The following is a 17964-nucleotide window of genomic DNA, read 5'->3' on the forward strand; positions in this document are numbered from 1 at the left end:
AGGTCTATTCTACCGGTCATGTTAGTGAAGGACAGGTCTATTCTACCGGTCATGTTGTTAGTTATTAAGGACAGGTCTATTCTACCGGTCATGTTGCTAGTTAAGGACAGGTCTATTCTACTGGTCATGTTGTTAATTAAGGACAGGTCTATTCTACCGGTCATGTTGTTAGTTAAGGACAGGTCTATTCTACCGGTCATGTTAGTTAAGGACAGGTCTATTCTACCGGTCATGTTGTTAGTTATTAAGGACAGGTCTATTCTACCGGTCATGTTGTTAGTTATTAAGGACAGGTCTATTCTACCGGTCATGTTAGTTATTAAGGACAGGTCTATTCTACCGGTCATGTTAGTTAAGGACAGGTCTATTCTACCGGTCATGTTGTTAGTTAAGGACAGGTCTATTCTACCGGTCATGTTGTTAGTTAAGGACAGGTCTATTCTACCGGTCAGTGTTGGCGGCTCTACCGGTCTGAGTTAAGGACAGGTCTATTCTACCGGTCATGTTGTTAGTTAAGGACAGGTCTATTCTACCGGTCATGTTGTTAGTTAAGGACAGGTCTATTCTACCGGTCATGTTAGTTAAGGACAGGTCTATTCTACCGGTCATGTTAGTTAAGGACAGGTCTATTCTACCGGTCATGTTGTTACTTAAGGACAGGTCTATTCTACCGGTCATGTTGTTAGTTAAGGACAGGTCTATTCTACCGGTCATGTCGTTAGTTATTAAGGACATGTCTATTCTACTGGTCATGTTGTTAGTTAAGGACAGGTCTATTCTACCGGTCATGTCGTTAGTTATTAAGGACATGTCTATTCTACTGGTCATGTTGTTAGTTAAGGACAGGTCTATTCTACTGGTCATGTTGTTAGTTATTAAGGACAGGTCTATTCTACCGGTCATGTTGTTAGTTATTAAGGACAGGTCTATTCTACCGGTCATGTTGTTAGTTATTAAGGACAGGTCTATTCTACCGGTCATGTTAGTGAAGGACAGGTCTATTCTACCGGTCATGTTGTTAGTTATTAAGGACAGGTCTATTCTACCGGTCATGTTGCTAGTTAAGGACAGGTCTATTCTACTGGTCATGTTGTTAATTAAGGACAGGTCTATTCTACCGGTCATGTTGTTAGTTAAGGACAGGTCTATTCTACCGGTCATGTTAGTTAAGGACAGGTCTATTCTACCGGTCATGTTGTTAGTTATTAAGGACAGGTCTATTCTACCGGTGATGTTGCTAGTTAAGGACAGGTCTATTCTACCGGTCATGTTAGTTAAGGACAGGTCTATTCTACCGGTCATGTTGTTAGTTATTAAGGACAGGTCTATTCTACTGGTCATGTTAGTTAAGGACAGGTCTATTCTACCGGTCATGTTAGTTAAGGACAGGTCTATTCTACCGGTCATGTTAGTTAAGGACAGGTCTATTCTACTGGTCATGTTGTTAGTTATTAAGGACAGGTCTATTCTACCGGTCATGTTGTTAGTTATTAAGGACAGGTCTATTCTACCGGTCATGTTAGTTAAGGACAGGTCTATTCTACTGGTCATGTTGTTAGTTAAGGACAGGTCTATTCTACCGGTCATGTTGTTAGTTATTAAGGACAGGTCTATTTTACCGGTCATGTTGTTAGTTAAGGACAGGTCTATTCTACCGGTCATGTTGTTAGTTAAGGACAGGTCTATTCTACCGGTCATGTTGTTACTTAAGGACAGGTCTATTCTACCGGTCATGTTGTTAGTTAAGGACAGGTCTATTCTACCGGTCATGTTGTTAGTTAAGGACAGGTCTATTCTACCGGTCATGTTGTTAGTTATTAAGGACAGGTCTTTTCTACCGGTCATGTTGTTAGTTATTAAGGACAGGTCTTTTCTACCGGTCATGTTGTTAGTTATTAAGGACAGGTCTATTCTACCGGTCATGTTGTTAGTTATTAAGGACATGTCTATTCTACCGGTCATGTTGTTAGTTAAGGACATGTCTATTCTACCGGTCATGTTGTTAGTTAAGGACAGGTCTATTCTACCGGTCATGTTGTTAGTTAAGGACAGGTCTATTCTACCGGTCATGTTGTTAGTTAAGGACAGGTCTATTCTACCGGTCATGTTGTTAGTTAAGGACAGGTCTATTCTACCGGTCATGTTGTTGGTTATTAAGGACAGGTCTTTTCTACCGGTCATGTTGTTAGTTATTAAGGACAGGTCTATTCTACCGGTCATGTTGTTAGTTATTAAGGACATGTCTATTCTACCGGTCATGTTGTTAGTTAAGGACAGGTCTATTCTACCGGTCATGTTGTTAGTTATTAAGGACAGGTCTATTCTACTGGTCATGTTGTTAGTTATTAAGGACAGGTCTATTCTACCGGTCATGTTAGTTAAGGACAGGTCTATTCTACCGGTCATGTTAGTTAAGGACAGGTCTATTCTACCGGTCATGTTGTTAGTTAAGGACAGGTCTATTCTACCGGTCATGTTAGTTATTAAGGACAGGTCTATTCTACCGGTCATGTTAGTTAAGGACAGGTCTATTCTACCGGTCATGTTGTTAGTTAAGGACAGGTCTATTCTACCGGTCATGTTGTTAGTTAAGGACAGGTCTATTCTACCGGTCATGTTAGTTAAGGACAGGTCTATTCTACCGGTCATGTTGTTAGTTAAGGACAGGTCTATTCTACCGGTCATGTTGTTAGTTAAGGACAGGTCTATTCTACCGGTCATGTTAGTTAAGGACAGGTCTATTCTACCGGTCATGTTAGTTAAGGACAGGTCTATTCTACCGGTCATGTTGCTAGTTAAGGACAGGTCTATTCTACCGGTCATGTTGTTACTTAAGGACAGGTCTATTCTACCGGTCATGTTGTTAGTTAAGGACAGGTCTATTCTACCGGTCATGTCGTTAGTTATTAAGGACATGTCTATTCTACTGGTCATGTTGTTAGTTAAGGACAGGTCTATTCTACTGGTCATGTTGTTAGTTATTAAGGACAGGTCTATTCTACCGGTCATGTTGTTAGTTATTAAGGACAGGTCTATTCTACCGGTCATGTTGTTAGTTATTAAGGACAGGTCTATTCTACCGGTCATGTTAGTGAAGGACAGGTCTATTCTACCGGTCATGTTGTTAGTTATTAAGGACAGGTCTATTCTACCGGTCATGTTGCTAGTTAAGGACAGGTCTATTCTACTGGTCATGTTGTTAATTAAGGACAGGTCTATTCTACCGGTCATGTTGTTAGTTAAGGACAGGTCTATTCTACCGGTCATGTTAGTTAAGGACAGGTCTATTCTACCGGTCATGTTGTTAGTTATTAAGGACAGGTCTATTCTACCGGTGATGTTAGTTAAGGACAGGTCTATTCTACCGGTCATGTTGTTAGTTAAGGACAGGTCTATTCTACCGGTCATGTTGTTAGTTAAGGACAGGTCTATTCTACCGGTCATGTTAGTTATTAAGGACAGGTCTATTCTACCGGTGATGTTAGTTAAGGACAGGTCTATTCTACCGGTCATGTTGTTAGTTAAGGACAGGTCTATTCTACCGGTCATGTTAGTTAAGGACAGGTCTATTCTACCGGTCATGTTGTTAGTTATTAAGGACAGGTCTATTCTACCGGTCATGTTAGTTAAGGACAGGTCTATTCTACCGGTCATGTTGTTACTTAAGGACAGGTCTATTCTACCGGTCATGTTGTTAGTTAAGGACAGGTCTATTCTACCGGTCATGTCGTTAGTTATTAAGGACATGTCTATTCTACTGGTCATGTTGTTAGTTAAGGACAGGTCTATTCTACTGGTCATGTTGTTAGTTATTAAGGACAGGTCTATTCTACCGGTCATGTTGTTAGTTATTAAGGACAGGTCTATTCTACCGGTCATGTTGTTAGTTATTAAGGACAGGTCTATTCTACCGGTCATGTTAGTGAAGGACAGGTCTATTCTACCGGTCATGTTGTTAGTTATTAAGGACAGGTCTATTCTACCGGTCATGTTGCTAGTTAAGGACAGGTCTATTCTACTGGTCATGTTGTTAATTAAGGACAGGTCTATTCTACCGGTCATGTTGTTAGTTATTAAGGACAGGTCTATTCTACCGGTGATGTTGCTAGTTAAGGACAGGTCTATTCTACCGGTCATGTTAGTTAAGGACAGGTCTATTCTACCGGTCATGTTGTTAGTTATTAAGGACAGGTCTATTCTACCGGTGATGTTGCTAGTTAAGGACAGGTCTATTCTACCGGTCATGTTAGTTAAGGACAGGTCTATTCTACCGGTCATGTTGTTAGTTATTAAGGACAGGTCTATTCTACTGGTCATGTTAGTTAAGGACAGGTCTATTCTACCGGTCATGTTAGTTAAGGACAGGTCTATTCTACCGGTCATGTTAGTTAAGGACAGGTCTATTCTACCGGTCATGTTAGTTAAGGACAGGTCTATTCTACCGGTCATGTTAGTTAAGGACAGGTCTATTCTACCGGTCATGTTAGTTAAGGACAGGTCTATTCTACTGGTCATGTTGTTAGTTATTAAGGACAGGTCTATTCTACCGGTCATGTTGTTAGTTATTAAGGACAGGTCTATTCTACCGGTCATGTTAGTTAAGGACAGGTCTATTCTACTGGTCATGTTGTTAGTTAAGGACAGGTCTATTCTACCGGTCATGTTGTTAGTTATTAAGGACAGGTCTATTTTACCGGTCATGTTGTTAGTTAAGGACAGGTCTATTCTACCGGTCATGTTGTTACTTAAGGACAGGTCTATTCTACCGGTCATGTTGTTAGTTAAGGACAAGTCTATTCTACCGGTCATGTTGTTAGTTAAGGACAGGTCTATTCTACCGGTCATGTTGTTAGTTATTAAGGACAGGTCTTTTCTACCGGTCATGTTGTTAGTTATTAAGGACAGGTCTTTTCTACCGGTCATGTTGTTAGTTATTAAGGACAGGTCTATTCTACCGGTCATGTTGTTAGTTATTAAGGACAGGTCTATTCTACCGGTCATGTTAGTTAAGGACAGGTCTATTCTACCGGTCATGTTAGTTAAGGACAGGTCTATTCTACCGGTCATGTTGTTAGTTAAGGACAGGTCTATTCTACCGGTCATGTTAGTTATTAAGGACAGGTCTATTCTACCGGTCATGTTAGTTAAGGACAGGTCTATTCTACCGGTCATGTTGTTAGTTAAGGACAGGTCTATTCTACCGGTCATGTTGTTAGTTAAGGACAGGTCTATTCTACCGGTCATGTTGTTAGTTAAGGACAGGTCTATTCTACCGGTCATGTTAGTTAAGGACAGGTCTATTCTACCGGTCATGTTGCTAGTTAAGGACAGGTCTATTCTACCGGTCATGTTGTTACTTAAGGACAGGTCTATTCTACCGGTCATGTTGTTAGTTAAGGACAGGTCTATTCTACCGGTCATGTCGTTAGTTATTAAGGACATGTCTATTCTACTGGTCATGTTGTTAGTTAAGGACAGGTCTATTCTACCGGTCATGTTGTTAGTTAAGGACAGGTCTATTCTACTGGTCATGTTGTTAGTTATTAAGGACAGGTCTATTCTACTGGTCATGTTGTTAGTTATTAAGGACAGGTCTATTCTACCGGTCATGTTGTTAGTTATTAAGGACAGGTCTATTCTACCGGTCATGTTGTTAGTTATTAAGGACAGGTCTATTCTACCGGTCATGTTAGTGAAGGACAGGTCTATTCTACCGGTCATGTTGTTAGTTATTAAGGACAGGTCTATTCTACCGGTCATGTTGCTAGTTAAGGACAGGTCTATTCTACTGGTCATGTTGTTAATTAAGGACAGGTCTATTCTACCGGTCATGTTGTTAGTTAAGGACAGGTCTATTCTACCGGTCATGTTAGTTAAGGACAGGTCTATTCTACCGGTCATGTTGTTAGTTATTAAGGACAGGTCTATTCTACCGGTGATGTTAGTTAAGGACAGGTCTATTCTACCGGTCATGTTAGTTAAGGACAGGTCTATTCTACCGGTCATGTTGTTAGTTATTAAGGACAGGTCTATTCTACTGGTCATGTTAGTTAAGGACAGGTCTATTCTACCGGTCATGTTAGTTAAGGACAGGTCTATTCTACCGGTCATGTTAGTTAAGGACAGGTCTATTCTACCGGTCATGTTGTTAGTTATTAAGGACAGGTCTATTCTACCGGTCATGTTGTTAGTTATTAAGGACAGGTCTATTCTACGGGTCATGTTAGTTAAGGACAGGTCTATTCTACTGGTCATGTTGTTAGTTAAGGACAGGTCTATTCTACCGGTCATGTTAGTTAAGGACAGGTCTATTCTACCGGTCATGTTAGTTAAGGACAGGTCTATTCTACCGGTCATGTTGTTAGTTAAGGACAGGTCTATTCTACCGGTCATGTTGTTAGTTATTAAGGACAGGGCTATTCTACCGGTCATGTTAGTTAAGGACAGGTCTATTCTACCGGTCATGTTAGTTAAGGACAGGTCTATTCTACCGGTCATGTTAGTTAAGGACAGGTCTATTCTACCGGTCATGTTAGTTAAGGACAGGTCTATTCTACCGGTCATGTTAGTTAAGGACAGGTCTATTCTACCGGTCATGTTAGTTAAGGACAGGTCTATTCTACCGGTCATGTTGTTAGTTAAGGACAGGTCTATTCTACCGGTCATGTTGTTAGTTAAGGACAGGTCTATTCTACCGGTCATGTTAGTTAAGGACAGGTCTATTCTACTGGTCATGTTAGTTAAGGACAGGTCTATTCTACTGGTCATGTTAGTTAAGGACAGGTCTATTCTACCGGTCATGTTAGTTAAGGACAGGTCTATTCTACCGGTCATGTTAGTTAAGGACAGGTCTATTCTACCGGTCATGTTAGTTAAGGACAGGTCTATTCTACCGGTCATGTTAGTTAAGGACAGGTCTATTCTACCGGTCATGTTAGTTAAGGACAGGTCTATTCTACCGGTCATGTTAGTTAAGGACAGGTCTATTCTACTGGTCATGTTAGTTAAGGACAGGTCTATTCTACCGGTCATGTTGTTAGTTAAGGACAGGTCTATTCTACCGGTCATGTTGTTAGTTAAGGACAGGTCTATTCTACCGGTCATGTTGTTAGTTAAGGACAGGTCTATTCTACCGGTCATGTTGTTAGTTAAGGACAGGTCTATTCTACCGGTCATGTTGTTAGTTAAGGACAGGTCTATTCTACCGGTCATGTTGTTAGTTAAGGACAGGTCTATTCTACCGGTCATGTTGTTAGTTAAGGACAGGTCTATTCTACCGGTCATGTTGTTAGTTAAGGACAGGTCTATTCTACTGGTCATGTTAGTTAAGGACAGGTCTATTCTACCGGTCATGTTAGTTAAGGACAGGTCTATTCTACCGGTCATGTTAGTTAAGGACAGGTCTATTCTACCGGTCATGTTAGTTAAGGACAGGTCTATTCTACCGGTCATGTTAGTTAAGGACAGGTCTATTCTACCGGTCATGTTAGTTAAGGACAGGTCTATTCTACTGGTCATGTTAGTTAAGGACAGGTCTATTCTACATTTGAACTGCCATGTATTAGTCATTCATCTAGTTTACTCATATTATTTACAATACAACATGACATTGATTTGCTTAAGAACTGTCCATTGTATTGTTTAACCTGTGTATTTAATCTGCTAGATTTGCTCATCTGGTCTGTTCCACTTCTCTATTCCCTTCGTTGTCATCACAGACAGGATACCTTGTCCTCATAGCTGCCATGTTGGTGGCCAGGACATACTGTGATGTATGGATGATCCAGAACGGAACCATGATTGAAAGGTGAGAATCACTGAGGTAGAATACAGCGTTCTGATTCTGTGGTTAGAACACTGACTTGCCATGTGACCTGTGATTCTTCACACTAGCTAGATGACCAATGAGTTTGGTGGTAGTGTTGACAGGGTGTTAAGATATGATGTTCAGGTTCCCCATACACAGATTCAGCCTAATACTGGACTATGACACATGTTCAATGGAGATAATCATTTTAAAGTGTGTTTTAGTCCAGGATGAGGCTTATTCCAGGTCCGGGATATCAGCCCCATATCATATGTCTTTTCCTGTGCAGGAATTGATTGATGTCTTTCAATCTCCCACAGTGGTATCATTAGTAGACATATCAATCTGTTCAAGAAGCACTTTTATTCCTACATTGCTGTCATACCTGGGGTAACTCTCCCCCCACGTGGTGGTTCACACAACTCAAACCCATATAATTCGTTTTTTAATGTTTCTGATTGTTTTAACATAGCACATGACTAGGCTCATCAGGCCATAACACTTACCCTGTATGGCTATTTATGATTGGTTATTCCAATGGCGCAGCGGTCTAAGGCACTGCATCTCAGTGCTAGAGGCGTCACTACAGTCCCTGGTTCGAATCCAGGCTGTGTCACATCCGGCCGTGATTGGAGTACCATAGGGTTGGCGCACAATTGGACCAGCGTCACTCTGGTTTGACCGGGGTTGGCCATCATTGGGAATAAGAATTTGTTCTTAACTGACTTGCCTTTAGTATAATCAGAAATCGCTCATATCAGCGCTCCTCTGCTTCCACACATCTCATGGCCAATACAGCAACACTAGGCTGTAAAGGGGAATAATCAAAGTCCTCTATCTAAATTTCCCGCTCTCCATGACTGCTAGCCTGGTCACCTGCTATGTACAGTGCCAGTCAAAAGTTTAGACACACCTACTCATTCCAGGGTTTCTTTATTTTTACTATTTTCTACATTGTAGAATAATAGTGAAGACATCAAAACTATGAAATAACACATATGGAATCATGAAGGAACCAAAAAAGTGTTAAACAATGTATTTTATATTTTATATTCTTCAAAGTAGCCACCCTTTGCCTTGATGACAGCTTTGCGCACTCTTGGCATTCTCTCAACCAGCTTCATAAGGAATGCTTTTCCAACAGTCTTGAAGGAGTTCCCAACATATGCTGAGCACTTGTTGGCTGCCAACTCATCCCAAACCATCTCAATTGGGTTGAGTTCGGGTGGTTGTGGAGGCCAGGTCATCTGATGCAGCACTCCATCACTCTCCTTGGTCAAATAGCCCTTACACAGCCTGGAGGTGTGTTTTGGGTCATTGTCCTGTTGGAAAAACAAATTATAGTCCCACTAAGTGTAAGCCAGATGGGATGATGTATCGCTGCAGAATGCTGTGGTATCCATGGTGTTTAAGTGTGCCTTGAATTCTAAATAAATCACAGACTGTGTCACCAACAAAGCACCGCCACACCACCTCCTCCATGCTTCACGGTGGGAACCACACATGAAGATCATCCGTTCACCTACTCTGTGTCTCACAGACACGGCGGTGACTCATCAGACCAAAGGACAGATTTCCACCGGTCTAATGTCCATTGTTTCTTGGCCCAAGCAAGTCTCTTTGCAGCAATTCGACCATAAAGGCGTTATTATCCTCTGAACAGTTGATGTTGAGATGTGTCTGTTACTTGAACTCTGTGAAGCATTTATTTGGGCTGCAATCTGAGGCTGGTAACTCTAATGAACTTATCCTCTGCAGCAGAGGTAACTCTGGGTCTTCCTTTCCTGTGGCGGTCCTCATGAGAGCCAGTTTCATCATAGTGCTTGATGGTTTTTGCGACTGCACTTGAAGGAACTTTCAAAGTTCTTGACATTTTCTGGATTGACTGACCTTCATGTCTTAAAATAATGATGGACTGTCATTTCTCTTTGCTTATTTGAGCTGTTGTTGCCATAATATGGACTTGGTCTTTTACCAAATAGGGCTATCTTCTGTATACCACCCCTACCTTGTCACAACACAACAGTTTGGTTCAAACGCATTAAGAAGGAAATAAATTCCAAAAATTAACTTTTAACAAGGCACACCTGTTAAGTGAAATGCATTCCAGGTGACTACCTCATGAAGCTGGTTGAGAGAATGCCAAGAGTGTTCAAAGCTGTCATCAAGGCAGAGGGTGGCTATGTTGAAGAATCTCAAATATAAAGTATATTTTGATTTGTTGAACACTTTTTTTTTTTTTTTTTTTGGTTACTACATGATTCTATGTGTTATTTCATAGTTTTGATGTCTTCACTATTATTCTACAATATAAAGAAATACCCTGGAATGAGTACGTGTGTCCAGACTTTTGACTGGTACTGTATGTGCTTGAGTTGACGTGTTTTTCCATGACCATCATGGCAGAGGAGTTGGCTGAAGCATAGACAGATCTGACTGAGGCTAGTACCTAGGCACTACTGTTACAGGTGAAATTCATTAATCTGCCAATATCTTGCCTAGCTTTGTGTCCCATTCACTGACCAAGTTGGTTCGTTCTTGTGCATGTTTTGGTCTGCAGCGCAATTATCGGTCGTTCCAACACCGATTTCAAGAACTACTTGTTCAACTTTTGCAAAGTCATGCCACTTGTAAGTGTGTTTTCGGTATTTCATTGCATCCAATATTGACTCGTTTTATAGATGTCTGTTGATTTTATTTTCCTCCTGATTATAAATGTCATACTACAGTAGTTTGTTGGTTGTACAGCGACGACTACAGTAGCCTTCCTAATTTCTCTTTTGTTGTGAATTCTCAGAGGAGGTCTGATATTATTAGCATGATGATAATATTGACTGAATATTATTCGTAACGTCCCTTTACACTGAAACTCATCACTTCCCAATATAATTTTGCAATAACCATATAACACGATCGATCATACATTACCTGGAAAACTGGAGAATATTATGTTTATATGTACATTTTTACAGAATGTATCTTATCCTCTAGACAATTGGTATTTAATTTTCTCTGCATGCTTTGTATTAAACCGTCCCTTTGCTCATGGGTTGAACAAATCCAGATTTCATCTGTGTTTGGACAGTAGACTAAGCTTGTAGGTTGTGTTTTGATGAAGAGCTGATTTGTGTATGTTTTGTGACTGACAGATTGCATTGGTGAATAACTTCTTGAAGCTGGGTCTGAATGAGCTGAAGCTGAGGTTCAGAGTGAGGCTAACCAAACACCTCTACGACGAGTACCTCAAGTAAGCACTGTCTACCGCACTGTCTACCGCACTGTCTACCGCACTGTCTACCGCACTGTCTACCGCACTGTTTACCGCACTGTTTACCGCACTGTCTACCGCACTGTTTACCGCACTGTCTACCGCACTGTCTACCGCACTGTCTACCGCACTGTTTACCGCACTGTTTACCGCACTGTCTACCGTCTGCAGCACTGTTTACCGTCTGCAGCACTGTTTACCGTCTGCAGCACTGTTTACCGTCTACCGCACTGTTTACCGTCTACTGCACTATTTACCGTCTACCGCACAGTAGACGGCAGACGGCGCAGCAGACAGCGCAGTAGACAGCGCGGTAGTAGGTCTACCGCACTGTCTACCGTCTACCGCGCTGTCTACCGCGCTGTCTACCGTCTACCGCGCTGTCTACCGTCTACCGCGCTGTCTACCGTCTTCCGCGCTGTCTACCGTCTTCCGCGCTGTCTACCGTCTACTGTCTACCGCACCGTCTACTGTCTGCCGCGCTGTCTGCTGCGCTGTCTACCGTCTGCCGCGCTGTCTGCCGCGCTGCCTACCGAGCGCGCTGTCTACCACGCGCAGCACTGTCTACAGTCTACTGTCTACCGCACCGTCTACCATCTACTGTCTGCCGCACTGTCTACCGCGCCGTCTACTGCCTACCGCATCGTCTGTCTACCGCATCGTCTGTCTACCGCATCGTCTGTCTACCGCATCGTCTGTCTGCCGCACTGTCTACTGTCTACCGCACCGTCTACTGCGCTGTCTACTGTCTACCGCACTGTCTACTGTCTACCGCGCTGTCTACTGTCTACCGCGCTGTCTACTGTCTACCGCGCTGTCTTCCGCGCTGTCTACTGTCTGCCACACTGTCTACCGCACCGTCTACTGTCTGCCGCGCTGTCTGCTGCGCGCTGTCTACCGTCTGCCGCACTGTCTACCACGCTGCCTACCGCGCTGCCTACCGAGCGCGCTGCCTACCGAGCGCGCTGCCTACCGAGCGCGCTGTCTACCGCGCGCCGCACTGTCTACTGTCTGCCGCAACGTCTACTGTCTACTGCACCGTCTGCTGCACTGTCTGCCGCGCCGTCTACTGCCTACCGCGCCGTCTACTGTCTACCGCATCGTCTGTCTACCGCACCGTCTGTCTGCCGCACTGTCTACCGTCTACTGTCTACCGCACCGTCTATTGCACCGTCTACTGTCTACCGCGCTGTCTACTGTCTACCGCGCTGTCTACCGTCTGCCGCGCTGTCTACTGTCTACCACGCTGTCTACTGTCTACCACGCTGTCTACCATCTACTGTCTGCCGTGCTGTCTGCCCCGTTGTACTGTCTCCCGCGCTGTCTCCCGCGCTGTCTCCCGCGCTGTCTCCCGCGCTGTCTCCCGCGCTGTCTCCCGCGCTGTCTCCCGCGCTGTCTACCGCACTGTTTACCGCACTGTTTACCGTCTGCAGCACTGTTTACCGTCTACCGCACTGTTTACCGTCTACCGCACTGTTTACCGTCTACTGCACTGTTTACCGTCTACCGCACAGTAGACGGCAGACGGCGCAGCAGACAGCGCAGTAGACAGCGCGGTAGTAGGTCTACCGCACTGTCTACCGTCTACCGCGCTGTCTACCGTCTACCGCGCTGTCTACCGCGCTGTCTACCGTCTACCGCGCTGTCTACCGTCTACCGCGCTGTCTACCGCGCTGTCTACCGTCTACCGCGCTGTCTACCGTCTGCCACACTGTCTACCGTCTACTGTCTACCGCACCGTCTACTGTCTGCCGCGCTGTCTGCTGCGCTGTCTACCGTCTGCCGCACTGTCTGCCGCGCTGTCTGCCGCGCTGCCTACCGAGCGCGCTGTCTACCGCGCGCAGCACTGTCTACAGTCTACTGTCTGCCGCACTGTCTACCGCGCCGTCTACTGCCTACCGCATCGTCTGTCTACCGCATCGTCTGTCTACCGCATCGTCTGTCTACCGCATCGTCTGTCTGCCGCACTGTCTACTGTCTACCGCACCGTCTACCGCACTGTCTACTGTCTACCGCACTGTCTACTGTCTACCGCGCTGTCTACTGTCTACCGCGCTGTCTACTGTCTACCGCGCTGTCTACTGTCTACCGCGCTGTCTTCCGCGCTGTCTACTGTCTGCCACACTGTCTACCGCACCGTCTACTGTCTGCCGCGCTGTCTGCTGTGCTGTCTACCGTCTGCCGCACTGTCTGCCGCGCTGTCTGCTGCGCGCTGTCTACCGTCTGCCGCACTGTCTACCACGCTGCCTACCGCGCTGCCTACCGAGCGCGCTGCCTACCGAGCGCGCTGCCTACCGAGCGCGCTGTCTACCGCGCGCCGCACTGTCTACTGTCTGCCGCAACGTCTACTGTCTACTGCACCGTCTACCGCACTGTCTACTGTCTACCGCACTGTCTACTGTCTACCGCGCTGTCTACTGTCTACCGCGCTGTCTACTGTCTACCGCGCTGTCTACTGTCTACCGCGCTGTCTTCCGCGCTGTCTACTGTCTGCCACACTGTCTACCGCACCGTCTACTGTCTGCCGCGCTGTCTGCTGTGCTGTCTACCGTCTGCCGCACTGTCTGCCGCGCTGTCTGCTGCGCGCTGTCTACCGTCTGCCGCACTGTCTACCACGCTGCCTACCGCGCTGCCTACCGAGCGCGCTGTCTACCGCGCGCCGCACTGTCTACTGTCTGCCGCAACGTCTACTGTCTACTGCACCGTCTGCTGCACTGTCTGCCGCGCCGTCTACTGCCTACCGCGCCGTCTACTGTCTACCGCATCGTCTGTCTACCGCACCGTCTGTCTGCCGCACTGTCTACCGTCTACTGTCTACCGCACCGTCTATTGCACCGTCTACTGTCTACCGCGCTGTCTACTGTCTACCGCGCTGTCTACCGTCTGCCGCGCTGTCTACTGTCTACCACGCTGTCTACTGTCTACCACGCTGTCTACCATCTACTGTCTGCCGTGCTGTCTGCCCCGTTGTACTGTCTCCCGCGCTGTCTCCTGCGCTGTCTCCCGCGCTGTCTACCGCACCGTCTGCCACACTGTCTACTGTCTGCCGCACCGTCTACTGTCTGTTTACCGCACCGTCTGTCTACCGCACTGTCTACTGTCTACCGCGCTGTCTACTGTCTACCGCGCTGTCTACTGTCTGCCGCGCTGTCTACCGTCTACTGTCTGCCGCGCCGTCTACTGTCTGCCGCGCCGTCTACTGTCTGCCGCGCCGTCTACTGCACGGTCTACCGCGCTGTCTACTGCACGGTCTACCGCGCTGTCTACTGCACGGTCTACCGCGCTGTCTACTGTACCGCGCTGTCTACCGTCTACTGTCTGCCGCACGGTCTACCGCGCTGTCTACTGTACCGCGCTGTCTACCGTCTACTGTCTGCCGCACTGTCTACCGTCTACTGTCTACCGCACTGTCTACCGTCTACTGTCTACCGCGCTGTCTGCCGTCTACTGTCTGCCGCGCCGTCTACTGTCTGCCGCGCCGTCTACTGTCTGCCGCGCCGTCTACTGTCTACCGTGCCGTCTACCGCGCTGTGTACTGTCTACCGCGCTGTCTACCGTCTACCGCGTTGTCTACTGTACCGCGCTGTCTACTGTCTGCCGCGCTGTCTACCGCGCTGTCTGCCGCACTGTCTACTGTCTGCCGCGCTGTCTGCCGCGCTGTCTGCCGCACCGTCTACTGTCTGCCGCACCGTCTACTGTCTGCCGCGCCGTCTACTGTCTGCCGCGCCGTCTACCGTCCACTGTCTGCCGCACCGTCCACTGTCTGCCGCGCTGTCTACCGTCTATCACGCTTTCTACTGTCTACCGCGCTGTCTACCGTCTACTGTCTGCCGCACTGTCTACCCACGCGCCGCGCGCTGCCCCGTACTGTCTCCCGCACTGCCTGCCGCGCTGCCTGTCTGCTGCACCGTCTACTGTCTGCTGCGCCGTCTGCTGCGCCGTCTACTGCGCCGTCTACTGCGCCGTCTACTGTGCCGTCTACCGCGCCGTCTGTCTACCGCGCCGTCTGTCTACCGCGCCGTCTGTCTACCGCGCCGTCTGTCTACCGCGCCGTCTGTCTACCGCGCCGTCTGTCTACCGCGCCGTCTGTCTACCGCGCCGTCTACTGTCTACCGCGCTGTCTGCTGCGCTGTCTACCGTCTACTGTCTGCTGCGCTGTCTACCGTCTACCGCACCGTCTACTTTCTGCCTTGCTGTCTGCCGCGTTGTCTGCCGCACCGTCTACCGTCTACTGTCTACCGCGCTGTCTACCGTCTACCACGCTGTCTACCGTCTACCGCGCTGTCTACCGCACGGTCTACCGCGCTGTCTACTGTCTACCGCGCTGTCTACTGCACTGTCTACCGCGCTGTCTACTGTCTACCGCGATCTCTACTGTCTGCCGCGCCATCTGTCTGCCGCACTGTCTACCGCACCGTCTACCATCTACTGTCTACCGCGCTGTCTGCCGCACCGTCTACTGTCTGCCGCACCGTCTACTGTCTGCCGCACCGTCTACTGTCTGCCGCGCCGTCTACTGTCTGCCGCGCCGTCTACTGTCTGCCGCGCCGTCTTCTGTCTACCGCACCGTCTACTGCCTACCGTCTACTATCTACTGTCTACCATCTACTATCTACTGTCTACCGCGCTGTCTACTGTCTACCGCGCTGTCTACTGTCTACCGCACCGTCTACTGCCTACCGTCTACTATCTACTGTCTACTATCTACTGTCTACCGCGCTGTCTACTGTCTACCGCGCTGTCTACTGCACTGTCTACCGTCTACTGCACCGTCTGCTGCACCGTCTGCTGCACTGTCTGCCGCGCTGTCTACCATGCTGTCTACTGTCTACCGCACTGGTTACCGTCTACTGTCTACCGCACCGTCTACTGTCTGCCGCGCTGTCTACCGTCTGTCTGCTGCACTGTCTACCGCACTGGTTACCGTCTACTGTCTACCGCACCGTCTGTCTGCCGCACTGTCTACTGTCTGCCTACCGCACCGTCTGTCTACCGCACCGTCTGTCTACCGCACCGTCTGTCTACCGCACCGTCTGTCTACCGCACCGTCTGTCTACCGCACCGTCTGTCTACCGCACCGTCTGTCTACCGCACCGTCTGTCTACCGCACCGTCTGTCTACCGCACCGTCTGTCTACCGCGCCGTCTGTCTACCGCGCTGTCTGTCTACCGCGCTGTCTGTCTACCGCGCTGTCTACCGTCTACTGTCTACCGCGCTGTCTACCATCTACTGTCTACCACGCTGTCTACTGTCTACCGCGTTGTCTACCGTCTACTGTCTGCCGCGCTGTCTACCATCTACTGTCTGCCGTGCTGACTGCCCCGTTGTACTGTCTCCCGCACTGTCTGCCGCGCTGCCTACCGTGCTGTCTGCTGTCTACCGCACTGGTTACCGTCTACTGTCTGCCGCACCGTCTACTGTCTGCCGCACCGTCTACTGTCTGCCGCGCTGTCTACCGTCCACTGTCTGCCGCACCGTCTACTGTCTACCGCGCTGTCTACCGTCTATCACGCTTTCTACTGTCTACTGTGCTGTCTACCGTCTACTGTCTGCCGCACTGTCTAACATCTACTGTCTGCCGCGCTGTCTGCCCCATTGTACTGTCTCCCGCACTGCCTGCCGCGCTGCCTACCGCGCTGCCTACCGCACTGGTTACCGTCTACTGTCTACCGCGCCGTCTACCGCGCCGTCTACCGCGCCGTTTACTGTCTACCGCGCCGTCTACTGTCTACCACACTGTCTACTGCACTGTCTACTGTCTACCGCGCTGTCTACTGCGCTGTCTACCGCTACCGCGCTGTCTACTGTCTACCGCGTTGTCTACCGTCTACTGTCTGCCGCGCTGTCTACCATCTACTGTCTGCCGTGCTGACTGCCCCGTTGTACTGTCTCCCGCACTGTCTGCCGCGCTGCCTACCGCGCTGTCTACCGCGCTGTCTACTGTCTACCGCACTGGTTACCGTCTACTGTCTACCGCACCGTCTACTGTCTGCCGCACCGTCTACTGTCTGCCGCACCGTCTACTGTCTGCCGCACCGTCTACTGTCTGCCGCACCGTCTACTGTCTGCCGCACCGTCTACTGTCTGCCGCGCTGTCTACCGTCCACTGTCTGCCGCACCGTCTACTGTCTACCGCACTGGTTACCGTCTACTGTCTACCGCACCGTCTACTGTCTGCCGCACCGTCTACTGTCTGCCGCACCGTCTACTGTCTGCCGCACCGTCTACTGTCTGCCGCACCGTCCACTGTCTGCCGCGCTGTCTACCGTCCACTGTCTGCCGCACCGTCTACTGTCTACCGCGCTGTCTACCGTCTATCACGCTTTCTACTGTCTACTGTGCTGTCTACCGTCTACTGTCTGCCGCACTGTCTAACATCTACTGTCTGCCGCGCTGTCTGCCCCATTGTACTGTCTACCGCGCTGCCTACCGCGCTGCCTACCGCACTGGTTACCGCCGTCTACCGCGCCGCTCCGCGCCGTCTACCGCGCCGCGTCTACCGCGCGCGTCTACCGCGCCGTTTACTGTCTACCGCGCCGTTTACTGTCTACCGCGCCGTCTACTGTCTTTCCGCGCTGTCTACCACACTGTCTACTGCACTGTCTACTGTCTACCGCGCTGTCTACTGCACTGTCTACTGTCTACCGCGCTGTCTACTGTCTACCGCGCTGTCTACTGTCTGCTGCGCTGTCTACCGTCTACCACACTGTCTACTGCACTGTCTACTGTCTACCACACTGTCTACTGCACTGTCTACTGTCTACCGCGCTGTCTACTGCACTGTCTACTGTCTACCGCGCTGTCTACTGCGCTGTCTACCGTCTACCGCACCGTCTACTTTCTGCCTTGCTGTCTGCCGCGCTGTCTGCCGCACCGTCTACCGTCTACT

At 48.6% G+C, this 17964-nt stretch overlaps 1 protein-coding gene across 1 annotated transcript in view; it reads left to right on the forward strand.

The window, feature by feature from the left end:
- Nucleotides 1–17964, forward strand: part of abcd3a (ATP binding cassette subfamily D member 3a) — a 75968-nt gene that overhangs the window by 48183 nt on the left and 9821 nt on the right. The window contains exons 4-6 of the mRNA XM_045710587.2: nt 7719–7807; nt 10368–10437; nt 10957–11054. Coding sequence (XP_045566543.1) covers nt 7719–7807; nt 10368–10437; nt 10957–11054 — 257 coding nt within the window. The remainder of the gene's footprint in view (nt 1–7718; nt 7808–10367; nt 10438–10956; nt 11055–17964) is intronic.

Source organism: Salmo salar, chromosome 29, assembly GCF_965601325.2.
Source record: "Salmo salar chromosome 29, fSalSal1, whole genome shotgun sequence".
NCBI lineage: Eukaryota > Metazoa > Chordata > Actinopteri > Salmoniformes > Salmonidae > Salmo > Salmo salar.